Source organism: Octopus bimaculoides, chromosome 26, assembly GCF_046866305.1.
Source record: "Octopus bimaculoides isolate indiv1 chromosome 26, ASM4686630v1, whole genome shotgun sequence".
Lineage (NCBI taxonomy): Eukaryota > Metazoa > Mollusca > Cephalopoda > Octopoda > Octopodidae > Octopus > Octopus bimaculoides.
Window position 1 is genome coordinate 8,414,302 of NC_142953.1, and position 15,710 is coordinate 8,430,011.

General features: G+C 36.3%; 1 protein-coding gene across 16 annotated transcripts in view; it reads left to right on the forward strand.

The window, feature by feature from the left end:
• LOC106870346 (uncharacterized) overlaps positions 1-15,710 on the forward strand; it is a 235,788-nt gene that overhangs the window by 27,354 nt on the left and 192,724 nt on the right. For all 16 annotated transcript variants that reach the window (XR_016238506.1, XM_089342558.1, XM_089342564.1 and 13 more), the window contains 4 exons: positions 2,894-4,084; positions 5,451-5,750; positions 7,755-8,042; positions 11,996-12,672. Coding sequence is in view for 15 of the 16 variants with exons in the window: in XM_089342558.1 (XP_089198684.1) it covers positions 2,894-4,084; positions 5,451-5,750; positions 7,755-8,042; positions 11,996-12,672 (2,456 nt within the window). In the remaining variant the exon portion in view is untranslated. The remainder of the gene's footprint in view (positions 1-2,893; positions 4,085-5,450; positions 5,751-7,754; positions 8,043-11,995; positions 12,673-15,710) is intronic.

The following is a 15,710-nucleotide window of genomic DNA, read 5'->3' on the forward strand; positions in this document are numbered from 1 at the left end:
CAACTGGTACTTATTTTATTGATCCAGAAGGATGAAAGGCAAAGTCGACCTCGGCGAATTTGAAATAATAACGTAAAGACCGATGAAATTCCGCTTAGCATCTTGTCCGACGTACTAACGATTCTACCTGATCACCGCCTTAAGCATCTACTTAATAATGGTTTCAAATTTTGCCACAAGGCCAGCAATTTCTGGGGAGGGGTAAGTTGACTGCATCGAATCCAGTATTCAATTGGTACTTATTTTATCGCTCCTGAAAGGATGAAAGACAAAGCCAACCACAGCGAAATTTGAACTTATGTCCGACGTACTAACGATTCTGATAGCTCGCCGCCTTAAACATCTACTTAATAATGAGTTATTTTACGATACTCTTCTTTTATAATTGTAATCCATTGAGACAAAGAGCAGTATTTCAAGAAAAATATGGTAACAAAAGGGTTAACTGCCTTTCCAAATGCAAAACTTTTGTGCAGTTAGTGGAAGTCATATCGAAGCAGATATTGAATTGTTTTGATCAGTGCTTCACAATCGGGGACCATATAGACCTTGGAAGCCCATAAGATTTTGTTGTTAAAATTTATCTGCAATAAATTGCTTATACTTTTACAATACACAAAATATCTTAACAATTTTTTAATACAATTTCTAATAATATCTAATTGTAAAAATATGGTTTTTTTTTAACATCGACTGGCGAGGAGGGTCCATCCAAGTAAAATAGGAATCAAAGGGGTCCATAGGGGGGAAAATAGTTTGAGAACCACTTATTTAGATAAAACGATGCTTTATTATCTTTTTCAACCGCATCGAATCTAATGAGACCCAATTGAGTTGAAATCGTGGCCTTTCGGATATTATAGCCGCACGGTACTCTTAGATTTTATGAAATATGGGCACAAACGTAGCAGTGTGGTAAGAAGTTTGCTTTCCAACCACATGGTTACGAGTTAAGTTCCACTGCGTGTCACATTAGTCAAGTGTCTTCTACTATAACGCCGAGTCGACTGAAGCCTTGTGACTGGATGTGGCAGACGAAAACTGAAAGAACCTCGTCGTGTATACACCCCACCACATATATATGGGGGGGGGGGTATCTTTGTGCTTGTGCTTCCCACTGCTTCACAACCAGTGTTTGTTTGTTTACGTTCCTGTAATTTAGTGGTCCGGCAAAGAGATAGATAGAATAAGTATCAGATTTTTAAAATAATTATTGTGGTTGATTTGTTCGACTAAGCCCTTCAAAGCGCTGCTCCAAGTATGGCGGCAGTTCAATGTCTGAAACAAGTAAAAGATTTATAAAAATATGTACTAGCTCCAAATTTAGGTAATTGTATTATCGATACACTGTTTGTGATTGGTACATTATTTTACTGACAAATAAAGGATGAAAGGCAAAACTGAGATTGCCGGGATCTAAGATCAGCATGTAAAAAAAAAAAAAAAGTACGCCACCCGCTAGCATAAGAAATAAGGGAAGTAATTACAATGGTTTTATTGTTTGCTTTTAGAGTTACTTCCCTTGAAAACGCATTGTTTGATTCACATTCAAAATTGAATTTTGGTGTGGTCGTTCAATCTCTTGGAATCCGCAGCCAAATTTCCTGTATACTACGCTCAACTCTGTTTTAAAAGAGAGAATGTATTTAGCCTTCGGTTCTCTATGTCTTATATAGGACAAGATTGTCGCGGTTGAAATGCCTTTTATCGTAAAGCAGCCTGATAGTGTGCGATTGAGATTTAACATTAAACATCAAGATTTCTGTTGTTGTTGTTTAGCTCGAGGTTGGACCTTATTGAGTAGGCCTTTGATTAAAGGTGTTCCATCTATACATTCCCCATATACAATATTTCCTATTTTTAAAGAATGGTAAGGTGTAACACGACTGGATCTGGCTGCTATTTCTAGCAGATCAAACGACCACTTTGACAGCCGCTGGTGGGCTTGTTTCATATAGGTATTAGAGCAGTGGTTCCCATAGAAGGCTGTGGAAAGAGCGGGGGGTGGACGCTGAAGAAAAGTGGGGTGGTAATGGGGTGTCCAAAAAGAGACAATGTATGTAACAACAAAATAACGTGTGGTAGCTTGGGCAAGTATCTTCTACTGTAGTATTTGGCTGACCAAAGCCTTGTAAATTTATTTGGTAGATGGAAACTGAAAGAAGCCTGTTGTGTGTGTGTGTGTGTTTGTGTCTGTATTTGTCCCCCACCGCTGCTTGACAGCCAGTGCTGATGTGTTTGTCTCCATAATGTAGTGGTTCAGCAAAAAGAGACTGATAGAATAAGCACCAAATAATAAAAGATAAGTACTGGGATCAATTCATTTGACTAAAAATTTTTGAAGGCAGTGCCCCAGCATGGCTGCAGTCTAATGACTAAAACAAGTAAAAAAAATTGAAGAAATAACATATTGAAGAGAAATGCAAAGTCATTTATATAAAAAAATATATATTGCAGGAAATCAAGAAGAGTTGGGAATGTGAAAAGTTTGTAATAAATAGGTACACTCCAATATGTGATAGAAAGGAAATCCACAATGTTGATGAGATTGGTAAGTAGACCAGTGGTGTCATAAGTGATAAACTTGGAACTGATGGAAAAGAGTTATGTAGGTAGTGCCTAAGTATACACAATAACTGTAAACAAGTGTCACTATCATGCAAGTGGTGTTCTTCATTTCCGGTCTTGCATGAATACATGTCTGGTCATGGGGAGATATTACCTTATGTGGAAGAATTAGGTGAGAGTTGATGATAGGAAGGGCAGTAGATTTGAACTTCTAATAAATTATTAAAGCCAATATCTAATCCACTCAGCCATTTAACTTAACTATTTAAGAAAATGAAACACAATGTCTAGAGAATCTAACCTTCCTGTTAATATTTCTTTGTAGATGCACAGAAGGAAAACATGGTATCAACACTGACTGTTGGCTGTTTAGCTAACTCTCGAAATGGATTTAACTGTAATGGATTATGGAAGGGCACCAGAAGACTTTCGATCAAAAACTGCAGTAAGGAACCTCAGAAGCAGGAAAGTATTCTCATTGATTCTGATCACCCTGAACACATTCCTCAATGCAACACAGATTTCTCAAAGTCTACAGAGACCACAGATGAAGGACATCTCTTCACCAGTTATTGTACACTTGCTGAAAATTCTAAGTGTGCAATATTGAAAACATTATCTCCTGTTAACCATAACAAAATCTCTGGGAATGTATCACTTAATGAAAATCCTCAAATCACAAGAGATTGCAGAAGCCAGGAAACTGACATTAAATCAGAATACTCAAATGAATTTTGTCATGAGAGAGTATCACCTCAAACTTGTATGGAATTGGATAGGGAGATGTATAAATGCCTTAAAGAGAAAAATGCTCCCTCTGTCAAAGCAAGTTCTGATGTTATTGCTCAAGATAAGGTGATAAAGTGCAGCAGTCTGTTCCACCCAGCAAAACCTCGGGAATGCAACAATGTTATTAAAAGTGATAGTTTGATTACAAATGAAACACAGGAGCTGAAAGATGGAGACTGCTTGATGAGAAAATCAGAGTGGTCCATGGAACTACCATCATATCCTGTTGAAACATTCATTATTAGAACTAACCCTGTGGCCAGAAATTTCTGCTCAGTGCTAAAAGATACGAGCTCAGTTCTTAGTTCCAAGTGTAAAGAAACAAAAATGGAAGATTGCCAACAGAAGTCTTTAAGGGAATCAAACATCCAAACAAATATAATGAAATGTTCATTTGCCACAATAAATCTTGCACCTTGTCAAAGAGTCATTAATAATGTCAACAGCAGTATTAAAACAATATCTAGCAAACACATTTTAGAGGAACCTGTTTCTCCGAAGTTGGCTTTTGCAGATGGCATGAAAAACCAGACCAACTTTTTAAACGACAACAACAACAGCAGCAGCAGCAGTAGTAGTAGTTGCAGTTCTGAAAAGCATGAAGCTGTGAGTTTCAGGCATCAAAATGGGTTACAGCTACAGAAGAATGGTGAGACATTTCCAGAAACGTCAGAAGAATCACAAGAATTGGTTGTTTCAGAAATGAAGAGATATCAGCAATGGAAAGGTTCTCTCTCTCTCTCTCTCTCTCTTTCTCTCTCTCTCTCTCTCTTTCTCTCTTTTTCTTTCTCTCTCTCTCTCTCTCTCTCTCTCCTACACTTAATCTTCTGTCTACTTTATATGGTATTTTGTCTTTGTGTATATAAATAATTATAATTTGTATGTGCGGCTATCAATCAATCTGTCCATCTATGTGTGTTTGTGTGCAAACATTCGAATGTTTACATTCGAAAAATGAAGGAATATTAGCTTGCTTGGAAACAGGTGTGGGTTGGTGACATTAAGGGCATCTGGTTATAGAAAATATGCTTCAATTAACCCTGTCCAACTCATACAAGCACACAACACATTTAGTAAGAGTTACTTATATTATTATTTAAAACAGTTTGATTCAGTTCCATGCAACTTAGAATTTCATAGGCTCCTGATAGAAACCTAGCTCATTGAGGTCAGTCAGCTGATTCAGTACGTATATACATATATATATATATATATATATATATATATATATATATATATATATATATATGTATATATGTATATATATATATGTATATATATATATAAACTCAACTCCATTGGTCGCGAATGACCATGGGTTCACCCAGGAGGTTCCCATCTGGTGTACAAGTCTGGGTGGAAAGTTGCCTCACTGGTGAATGCAAAACCTAGGGTTGTTTCTATGAGAGACCAGCAGTTGCCCATGCTTACCAGCCTCCCCTCTCCATGCCACCGATGTTATCCAAGGGAAAGAGAAAGGCTGATACAGCTTGGCACCAGCGATGTCAACTCATTTCTACAGCTGAGTGAACTGGAGCAATATGAAATAAAGTGTCTTGCTCAAGAACACAACATGCAACCTGGTCCGGGAATCAAACTCACAATCGTAAGCTTGATGCTCTAACCACTGAGCCATATGCCTTCACACACACATATATACATACATTTTATATATATATATATATATATATATATATATATATTTATTTATTAATGTTTGTTTTTATATTCAATTATAACAAAAATAATTTATTTTACATTAATCAGATGGATTACTCTATACTTTTGCAAAGTAAAAATTTATTTTTATGCAAGAATGTTGTTAACTGTGACTTCAGGGTTTCAGTCAGCTAAGCCATCATTGGACTGCTTTCATTAGTATGTATAATACATGATGGATTTCTTTCAATTTTGATCTACCAAATCCATTCTCAATGTTTTTGTTGGCCCAGAGATATAGTAGGAGGTACTTGCCAAAGGTTCCATGCAGTGGAACCAAACCCTAGACCTCATGGTAGGAAAGTAAGGGGTGAAAAATTAAGATTTTACAAAATTTTAACATTAACAAATGAATCAACAAAATCTACTTCCAGAGCAATGTTGTTCCACTGTACAAGAGAGAGCACCAGCAGTCAGAGCTGACTTAGAAGATGTTACAGTGAAGGCCGGTTCTTCAGCTGTCTTTGAATGGAAAGTGGATGGTTTGCCACAACCCAGTCTGCTCTGGAAACACAATGATGTGATACTAACAGAGAATGAGTTATACAAGATTTCCTATGATGGTCAATCTGCCATTCTACAGTTGCAGGAGTCACTTGCAGAAGACGCAGGAACCTATGTATGTACAGCAACAAATAGAGCTGGTTCTTGTGAAACAAGGGCAGAACTTTCTGGTAAGTTGTTCAAAACTTATTTGGATTAAAAAGAAAAGTATTTCTGGATGATTGACATGGTTGGCTCTGTAGAATATATACAGATATATATTATTCTATATATACTTTTTATATATGTATTATTATATATATATACTTTTAATATATGCATCATGTTGCAGTCAATAATTCACTTGTTATTCTGCATTGCTGTTTTCTACAATAAGTGCTCTTCTTAATTTCACAAGTGTTTTACTTGTAAATGTATTCAAAACTACAAAAATATATGCATATTTACACATGGGTACATGATCTTAGAAACAAGTTACATATATTTTGTAAAAGCTTTCAAGAGATAGGTTTAGTTTATGCTAAAGCTGCACATTTATAGCATATTTGACACATTCCTGGCAAAAGCTACAAATATGCACAATAAGCATTATTATTTAGATTCACTGTAAAAGTTCCTGAAGAACAATATTTTTTGTATAGATATGAGGAAGCACCAACACACCTTGGCTTTCTGAATGTTCAATCTGTAATTTCAGTTATTTGTTTTATTTGTTAGTCTAGTTAAATGAAGAAATACATAATTGTAGTGTAATAAGTAAATAGGCTTAAACTGAAAACCTGATACCTCACAGTAAGTTGAATATAAAGTTAATAGTGGAATATATGAAGTAGAATAAGGGTATATATAGAAGTATATATAAATATGTATTAAATATATATACATATATATTGATGACACAAAGCATATTACATATGTTGATTAGATTTATCAATGAGAAAATTAATTTGATCATCAGAATTTATGAACATAAAAACATTAATTGAGCATTATGAAACAAAGAACTCATGTCTGTGTTGAATAGTTTAGAAAGTAAATCAAATAAAGGGAAACAACTTAAACAGCTTCTAATGCTTAAATCTTACAACAGAAGAAAAATAAATACAAATACACATAGCCTATATGTAAAAGGAACCAGAGCTGGTGACATGTAAAAGGTACCCACTACACTCTTAGAGTGGTTGGCATTAGGAAAGGCATCCAGCAGTAGAAACCAAGCCAAAATCAGGTTAGAGCCTGGTACAGCTCTCTGCCTTACTAGTTCCAGTCAAACTGTCTCACCTATGCCAGCATGGAAAATAAACACTAAATGATGATGATGATGGTGATGATATATCTTAATTTAATACACAACCAATCGAGTACATTTTTTTTTTTTTTTGTGGATTCTGTTGGAACTGAAAGTAGATAAAGCTAATAAATAATAGTATGTAGAATATTGGCTTAAAAAAACCTTGACAGGGTTGCTTTGGTATAATAGTAGAATCTCTGTCATGTCTACAGAAGATGTGGGTTCAAGTCTCAGAGCAGCCTTTAACATTTTCAGCTCAAGAGGTTTTTCTTAACCTGATATTCTACATGTTGTTATTTATAGCTTTATCTACTTTGAGTTCCAACATTAAAAATGATTTATTTCATATCTCTCCCAGTTTCCGAATTCTAATGATGTAAATAAAACACACACACACACATACACACTCACACCCATAGCAATGTAAAGTCAGATAAACTGACTGAGGTTTATTTCTTAAAAAACAAAAACAACATAGTCGAAAAAGATGTAGCTTGTAAGTTGAAATGTGCCTTTACATATATATAGTTCACAGTTCCAATATAAGTAGAGTCAGCAAAAAAAGTACTCCATCCAGTGAGAGATAAATATCATTTAGTATACACAATAACAAAAGAGCTACAATAGTTTCATGCTTATAAGATACGTTAATTTGGCAGATTTATATAACATGCCATTTATCTCCAAGCAACAAAGCCTGAAAAATTGCATGGAGATACATGGCATGTTATATAATGCTGCCAAATTATTGTATCTCTAAAGCATGAAACTATCAGTAGCTCTGTTGTAAATGTGTATATTAGATTATATATATATGTGTGTGTGTGTGTGTGTGTGTGTGTGTTTTCATAGTTTCTTTTTAAATATTGCATCTCTGTTACAGTGCTTGGCATCCCACCAACAATAGTGCAGTCTATAGAAACTGTGACGGCACTGAGGGGGAGCCCCACTCGGTTGCAGTGTTGTGTCACAAGTGACCCTGAAGCTACAGTTTCATGGATATTCAAGGGCAAAGAAATTCGTTCAGATGGCCGCATCCAGATAACTCATGACAGGGACCTACATTACCTTGTCATCAGTCATGTGATGCCAGAAGATGACGGCTGCTACCAGTTCACAGCTACTAACCCATTGGGTAACTTAATATGCACAAGTTACATTATAGTTAAAGGTAAGATCACATTCTCTTCACAGTTTATTTATTAAACAGTAGACAAACTTTTCTTTATAGGTTTTTGAAACATAGTGTACATAGGTCTTCCTACATTATCCAATGTGTCCTTCTCCATCCAGTGCAAGGCCCACCAAAACAAGAGTGAATATAAGAGAAATTCAAATCAAGCTGATATGGAGGTAGTAATGCAGATAACAGATAAACTCAGTTAGGTCTGACACATATATATATACACACATACACACACACATATATATATACATATACACACGTGGAACATAAAAGAATATGAAGAAAATATGTAATTTCTTCACACAACAGCTGTTTCAAGAATCCTAGAGTTACATAATAATCATAATTTCTGTGTGAAATGTGCAAAAAGTCAAGGGTATGTAACTAGTAACCAGTCACACGAAGGTATTACAATGTCTGGTTCTCCTTATCAAAAGAAGACTGGAAAATGCGGTTCATATAGTAGTGCTAGCAAATATAAATGGTCGAAGGGAGAGAGAAAGCAGAATAAGATCTAAGGGCCAGGGAAAGGGGAATTTCTACAGCATAAGAAGAAAAGAACAGGGATAGAACAGAAGAAACAAAGGGAGTAAGGGAGAAGATAAAGTCAAAACCTGGCAAAAACAAACCTCTTAATATTGGGTTGGCACAAGTCCGGGCAAGGTTGTTTTATGGAAGACCAGCAGTCACCCATGCATACCAACCTCCCCTCTCCACACCACTGATGTTATCCAAGGGAAAGGCACAGGGGCCGATACAGCTTGGCACCAGTGATGTCGTAACTCATTTCTACAGCTGAGTAAACTGGAGCAACGTGAAATAAAGTGTCTTGCTCAAGAATACAGCATGCAGCCTGGTCCGGGATTCAAACTCACAACCTCATGGTCGTAAGTTCAACGCTCTAACCACTGAGCCATAATGATATATGAATATAAGCTCAGCAACCTAAAGCTGATGTGTGGTGCAGAAACAAATGTTGTGATCCACTACTAAAGTCTGATATCTTCCATCCTCGTGTTATATTATTCTTATACATCTCTCTATCTTGCTGTTTATACTCACACATGCATACATGGTGTGTGTGTGTGTGTGTAAACACACAAATGCATATATTTATATGTACATACATGTATACTGACAACCACTGTGTAAATCTTCTGAGCTATGCCACATCACACATTTCTTTCTCTTCCTCATCCACCACCTACTCCTCTTCCTTTTCCCCTCCTCCCCTTCTATCTTTACCCCCTCTCCCCACTCTTTACGTCAATTTAAACTGTTTAACTATTTTCTTCCCCTTTATCTATGGAGGATCTTGGCACTCGCGTGTCTATCTATGTGATATTGATAGGCAGTGCCTGCAGCTATTGGGAGGAAGGATTTCTTAGAACTTTGCTTTGCTTTCTCGAACTCCATCTTAAAATAACGGCCACTAAACGCAGCAACACTTGAGTTAAACAAGGAATATTCAATCAGAAACTGGAGTTTATAAATTAATATAATTAAAATAGGGAAGAAAAGAGTAGTAATCTCTTTCCACTTCTTTAAATCTTTCCCATCTCTTCCTCCTTTTCCAGCCTTGTCTCTTCCTTGTTTCTCCACTTCACCCTCAGCTGTGACACCAGCAGACTTATATTCAAGAATGTTCCAGCCCTGAAAACACTCCATCTTCTATTCAGACATAAATGAGATGATGCAGCTTAGCTTTGTTCCTGGAAGAGGCCCCATGGTTGAAATCTTCCTTGTGGGGCAACTGCAGGAGAAATACTTGGTTATGAATAAACTGCTATTCCTGCCATTCATTGATTTAGAGAAGTGGTTCTCAGCTAGGGTCCTTGGAAGTCCATATAAAAATTTTATTAATTTATCTGCAATAAATTGTTTATACTTCTACAATACACAAAATATTTTGACAATTTTTTAATGCAATTCCTAATAATATCTAATTATTAAAATATAATTGGAATTTTTTGACATCGAATGGCTATGGGGGTCCACCTTAGTAAAATTGGAACCAAAGGAGTCCATAGGTAAAAAGTGGTTGGAAACCACTGATCTAGAGAAAGCATTTGGCAGAGTACCACACTCAATAATTTGGAGATGTTTGAGGAAAACTGGGTGTAGATGAATGGCTTGTGAGGGCTGTACAAGCTATGTACAAAAATGCAGTGAGGAAAGTGAGAGTCATCAATGACTTCAGCGATCAAGTTCATCAAGTTTCAGTCCTCAGAATTCATCATAGTCCTAAGATCATCACAGAGGAGTTTAACCTTTTAGCATTCAGATTACTCAGTCAAATGTAATACTTATTCAATCACATTGTTTTGAATTAATCATGCATTACCTCATAGCTTTGAGATTTTGATGATGTGATTATTTTTAGAATGCCATTGTAGGGTATGTATGAGAGACAAAAACTGGCTTGTTTGAACTTAAAACAGGTAAATATTTAGGCTGGATTTGGTTGGTTTAAATGGGAAAAGGTTAAGACTGGATGTCCTTGGAAACTCCTATATGCTGATGACCTAGGTAAACTTAGCAAAGATGAAGGTTATAGTAAGTAGGAAAGAAGACAGAACCCTGGTATTTTCTGGAAAATAGCCTTATTCAATAAGCAGAAAAGGAATAGTTATAAACTTCATATGCTGTACACAATGTAAGCTATGACACACAACAGAAGTAGTAGAATCAAAGCCCAACTAGCAGAGAACATAAACTTTGCATGTGATATATGCACTGGAGCAGGATAAACTATGTACACAAGAAATAGATGCTTTTGAAGGCAGAGATTGCTCACTAGAAGTAGTTGATAGCTCTTGTTAACAAGATTTAATTAGCAAAGGAGGTGGCTGCTCTGAAAGTATAGTAGTCAAAGTAAGAACAGGTTGGAGAAAGTTCAGTGAGCTACTGCCACTGTTGGCAATAAATGTCTTTTCCCATAAAGTGAAGGGCTGATTGTATGATGCTTGTGTTAGAACTACAATGTTACATGGTAGTCAGATGTGGGACTTGAATGTAGAAGAACTGAGAAGGCTGGTAAGAAATGAAGTAAGAATGCTCTGTTGTATGTGCAATGTAATGTGAATGAACAACATAGAATAAATGTGCTGCAAGTAAAACTGGGCATAAAGAGTAAAGATCCCCTTTGGTTACAAATGACCATTGTACCTAGCAACAGGACTCTCTGTACCATACCACACAAGTAAGAGAACCCAGTCATGGCTGTCAGACAATTTCTGTGACTACATCACCCCTAACATCTGGTCACCTAACTCCCCAGATTGCAAATCCTTTGATTATTATGTGTGGGACACAGTTGAGTGAGAGACCAACAAACCTCTTTGTAACACCAAAGATGAACTGAAGGCAAGGATTATTGCAGCATTCACCAACTTAAACAAGGAGACCATCCAAAAGAGTTCCGAGAGATTCCAAGGTTGTTTATAGAATAAATTTACTCTTTAGTATTTCAAGATATTTTTATGTAATTTTGGTAAATATGTCTGTTAAAATGAGATGTCAGTGTTATTTTCAATTTTGCGTAATTCAGACGACAATTTATTCACCACACCCTGTATATATGCATGTATCTATAATGCATGTGTATATATATATGTATGTGTATATATGTATGTACGTATATGCATGTATATATATATGCATGTATATGTTTATATGTATGTAAATATATGTATTTATATGCATGTATGTATATATATATGTATGTAAAAATATGTATATATATATATATATATATATATATATATGCATGCATATATATATATATATATACACACACACACATATATAGATATGTATGTATATGTATATATCTATGTATGCATGTATATTTATATCTATGTCTGTGTGTGTGTGTGTACACATACACACACTCATATGTAAAAAAAGTTTCTAATTGGAGAAATCATTTCTTTTAGAAAATCAAGAGACTTTTCAAGAATTCCAAACAATTCCTAAATTCACTGAAGGAAGTAAATTCAGCACCAGTGAATCCAGAGAAGGCATTGGAACCAATGATACCAGTGAAACCTGTCTGCCAAAATATTCCAGCTTTTCTTCCAGTCCTACTTCAGACCACACACCAGCAACGAATGTTGTGCTTGCTAAAAATTATCTTTCTAGTCGACTGCAGAGCCTTGCAGGTTCAAGTTCTGCAACAGACCCTCCAAGTTGTAACCAAGGGGGACTCATACAGGGAATACTTGGGGTATCAGAAATGTGCAAGGGAGAAAGCAAGGGTAATACTGAAAACAGAATGGAAAAGACTGTTTGTTGCCCTCAGTTCGGAGAAACTGGGGAAGAAATGTCCCAGATGAGGACATTTAATTCTAAAGACAATGTTTCTAGGACATTTACCAATATCACAGGAAACTTTACCACTGCTTCGGAGAAGTTTACCTCAGCTTCAGAAAAATATACCTCTGCCTCAGGGAACTTTACCACTGTTCCAGGGAAATCTACCATTGCTCCTGGAAGATTTACATCTGTTTCGGGAAACTTTACCATTGCCTCGGGAAAGTTTACAAATACCTCAAGCAACTTTACCACAGAAACTTTACAACCTCAGATAGTTTTTGCTCGGCAATTTCGTAAGGTATGTTATTTTTTACTTTATTTTCATTTCCATGCAGGTATTCATAAAGTACTTACAAAGCTACATCAGAAGCTTATGCATGATTACTTAACTTGCTAGAAATAGCAGCCAAACATCTCACCTTACTGTCTTAAATAAGGAAAGTCATAACCTTGGAAGATGAGATGGTCATAACTGGAACACCTTTGATCATAGGATTAATGAATCAGAGTTTACCTGAGATTAAGTAACAACAATGACAACAAACAAGGCCACTAACATTGTAATATATGACACATTGCATGATGTAATCTTAAATTCACTACAACTGTATAAAAAATGGAATAGTCATGTTGGAACACCTTTGATTATAAGTCTGTTCAGTCAAGGACCTGCAACTAAACAACTAAATTTACTAATACTCACTGTTATACTATACATTAGATAAAGTAGTTCTAGATGCACTCATTGCCATCATCATTTTACATCTGTGTTCCATGCTGGTATGTGTTGGATGATTTGACATGATTCAATGCCTCCAAGGTCTGCATCTTGCTCCAGTGCCTGCTTTCACAAAGTTTCTATAAATAGAGGTCCTTCCTAATGTCAACCACTTTACAGTGTATACTAGGTGTTCTCTCATGCCATCAACACCAGTGAGGTCACTATGCAATTTGCAAGCCCATGAAACCTGAGGAGAGGGGCTTTGTGCTAGCAGATAAGGGTTAAGGTATGTGGATTATCATGGTTGGATCACTTTAAATTATAGGTATGTTGGATCAAGGTTAACATGGGGCTAAAAATCAGTAACAACAATAACTTCAAGAAATAGCAACTAATTCTCCCTAAGATCATACCCTACCATCTTAATCATTGAAAGGACACATTAAATAATTAGTCCAGCATTTTTTAAAAAGATAGGCTGGTTATGGTTATGACCAGCCTATCATAGGGCTGTTTTAACAGCATTATAGGCTCCCAGCTAAATCATTACACTGGGCCCTTTAGCATTTATTTAGTGACAGTGACAGCAAACCACATCATGTGTGGATTTGATTGATAGAAACTGAAAGAAGCTTGTCACATGTGTGTGTGTGTGTGTGTGTGTGTTTGTGTTTGTCCTCCACCACTACTTGACAACTAGTGTTGGTTTGTTAATATCCTGTAAAAAGAAACTGATAGAATAAGTACCAGGTTTAGAAATAAGTACTGGGGTCGATTTGTTTGACTAAATCCTTCAAGGTTGTACCCCAGCATGGCTACTGTCCAAACACAGAAAGGCATAAAAATAAAATAGATAAAAAATAAAGCAGCTAAGTATACATTTTACACTGCAGCCTTTTAAAGATTTGATCACATTACATGAAACCTCACAGTTCTGCTTTAACCCTTTTGTTACCATATTTCAGCTGAAATGTACTAACTTTTCTCAATTTATTTTACTTTAGATCATTTTACTTGTAAAACAAAGTTTGTACCATGCATCTCTGGAGATGTCTCAGGCAATTTGGTATCAAACAGCTTCAGTAAAATAACGAATTTTTCTGAAAGATTTTGTTCAGATCACTTTGAAAAGTAAAGAGATTGTATTATAGAATCTGGTGCAATCTGTGGTAGATAGGTATCAAAAGAGTTAAATATTCATGGATGTCTATGGGCCTCAGGTTGTGGACTGCTAGTGTGGAAGTAGCTTCATTGGTTCCCAAATGAAATTATAAACTCTGTCATCTGGAATGTATTTAGAGGTTTGTGGTTTGCTATTGGTGGAAAGATTAAAAGAGAAAGTGAGAGGTGATGAGATAAGAGACAGTGTGGTGATAGGTTGGACCTCACACATGATATACAATGTTGATGTAATGATATATGATATCATAAACCTGGCCAACCCTAGCCAGCATGGTGAAATAAACATAAGTATGATCATTATGCTGCTGTTGATGATGATGATGGTAAGCATTTACACATGTACACACACACACACACACACATATACAGATAAACATACATGCACATATAGATAAACATGCTTTGCTGTGCACATAGATACTATAGAGAGCAACATAATTATAAATTATGCACACATCAAGATATACCTCTGTAACTCTCTCTATATATATATATGTGTGTGTGTGTGTGTGTGTGTGTGTGTGTGTGTGTGTGTATATAAATGTGCAAACATACACATGTTAACACACACAAGCATACAAAATATATATATTTATCTAGATATTTATTCAACTATTTATATATATTTGTGTGTATGTGTGTGTGTGTGTGTATATACATACACAAGGTCTGATCAATAAGTATCCAGATTGGTGCTATAAAAACAGAACTACAACACGTACCAATTTGGCATTTAATCTCTTTCAAAGTAGTCCCCTTCAGAAGCCACACACTTAATCCAGTGCTGAAGCATTCCTGGAACTCGTTTTCTGGGATAATCAGCAGCTGCCTCCTTGCATTCACTTTGATTTCCTTTCAAGCAGGATTTAATTTTTGGAAAGAGGAAAAAGTCTCAAGGGGTGAGATCTGGGGAATACAGTGGCTGTGGACCTGGGGAATGCTATGCCTAGCCAAAAACTACTGCACAAGCTGTGCTGAATGAGTGGGTGCGTTGTCATGTTGCAATTGCCACTCATTGGATGCATGCAACTGTGGCCTTTTCTGATGAATAGCATCCTGCAAATGCCACAAAACTTCACGGTGGTACTCCCCATTTACTGTCTGATCAGGTGGACCATACCCATGATGAACAATCCCCTTCTAGTCAAAAAAAATGGTCACATTGCTTTGACAGATTGCTTTCTTTGGTCTTGGAGAGGTTGGGGTCTTCCACTGTGAAGACTGAGCCTTTGTTTCAGCTGCACAGACATTTGTGATGTTTTTCTCAGTTCTGCTAGTTGCTGATCTCCCAGAATGTTCAGCACTATCGACATTTTTTCAGCCATCTTGGAAACGTCTAACCACTCATACACTTGCGTGCGGCTCATACACTCCTCTCCATACACTTCCTGCAACTTTGTATAGGGCTTTGGGCAGGTATCACCAAGCTTTTG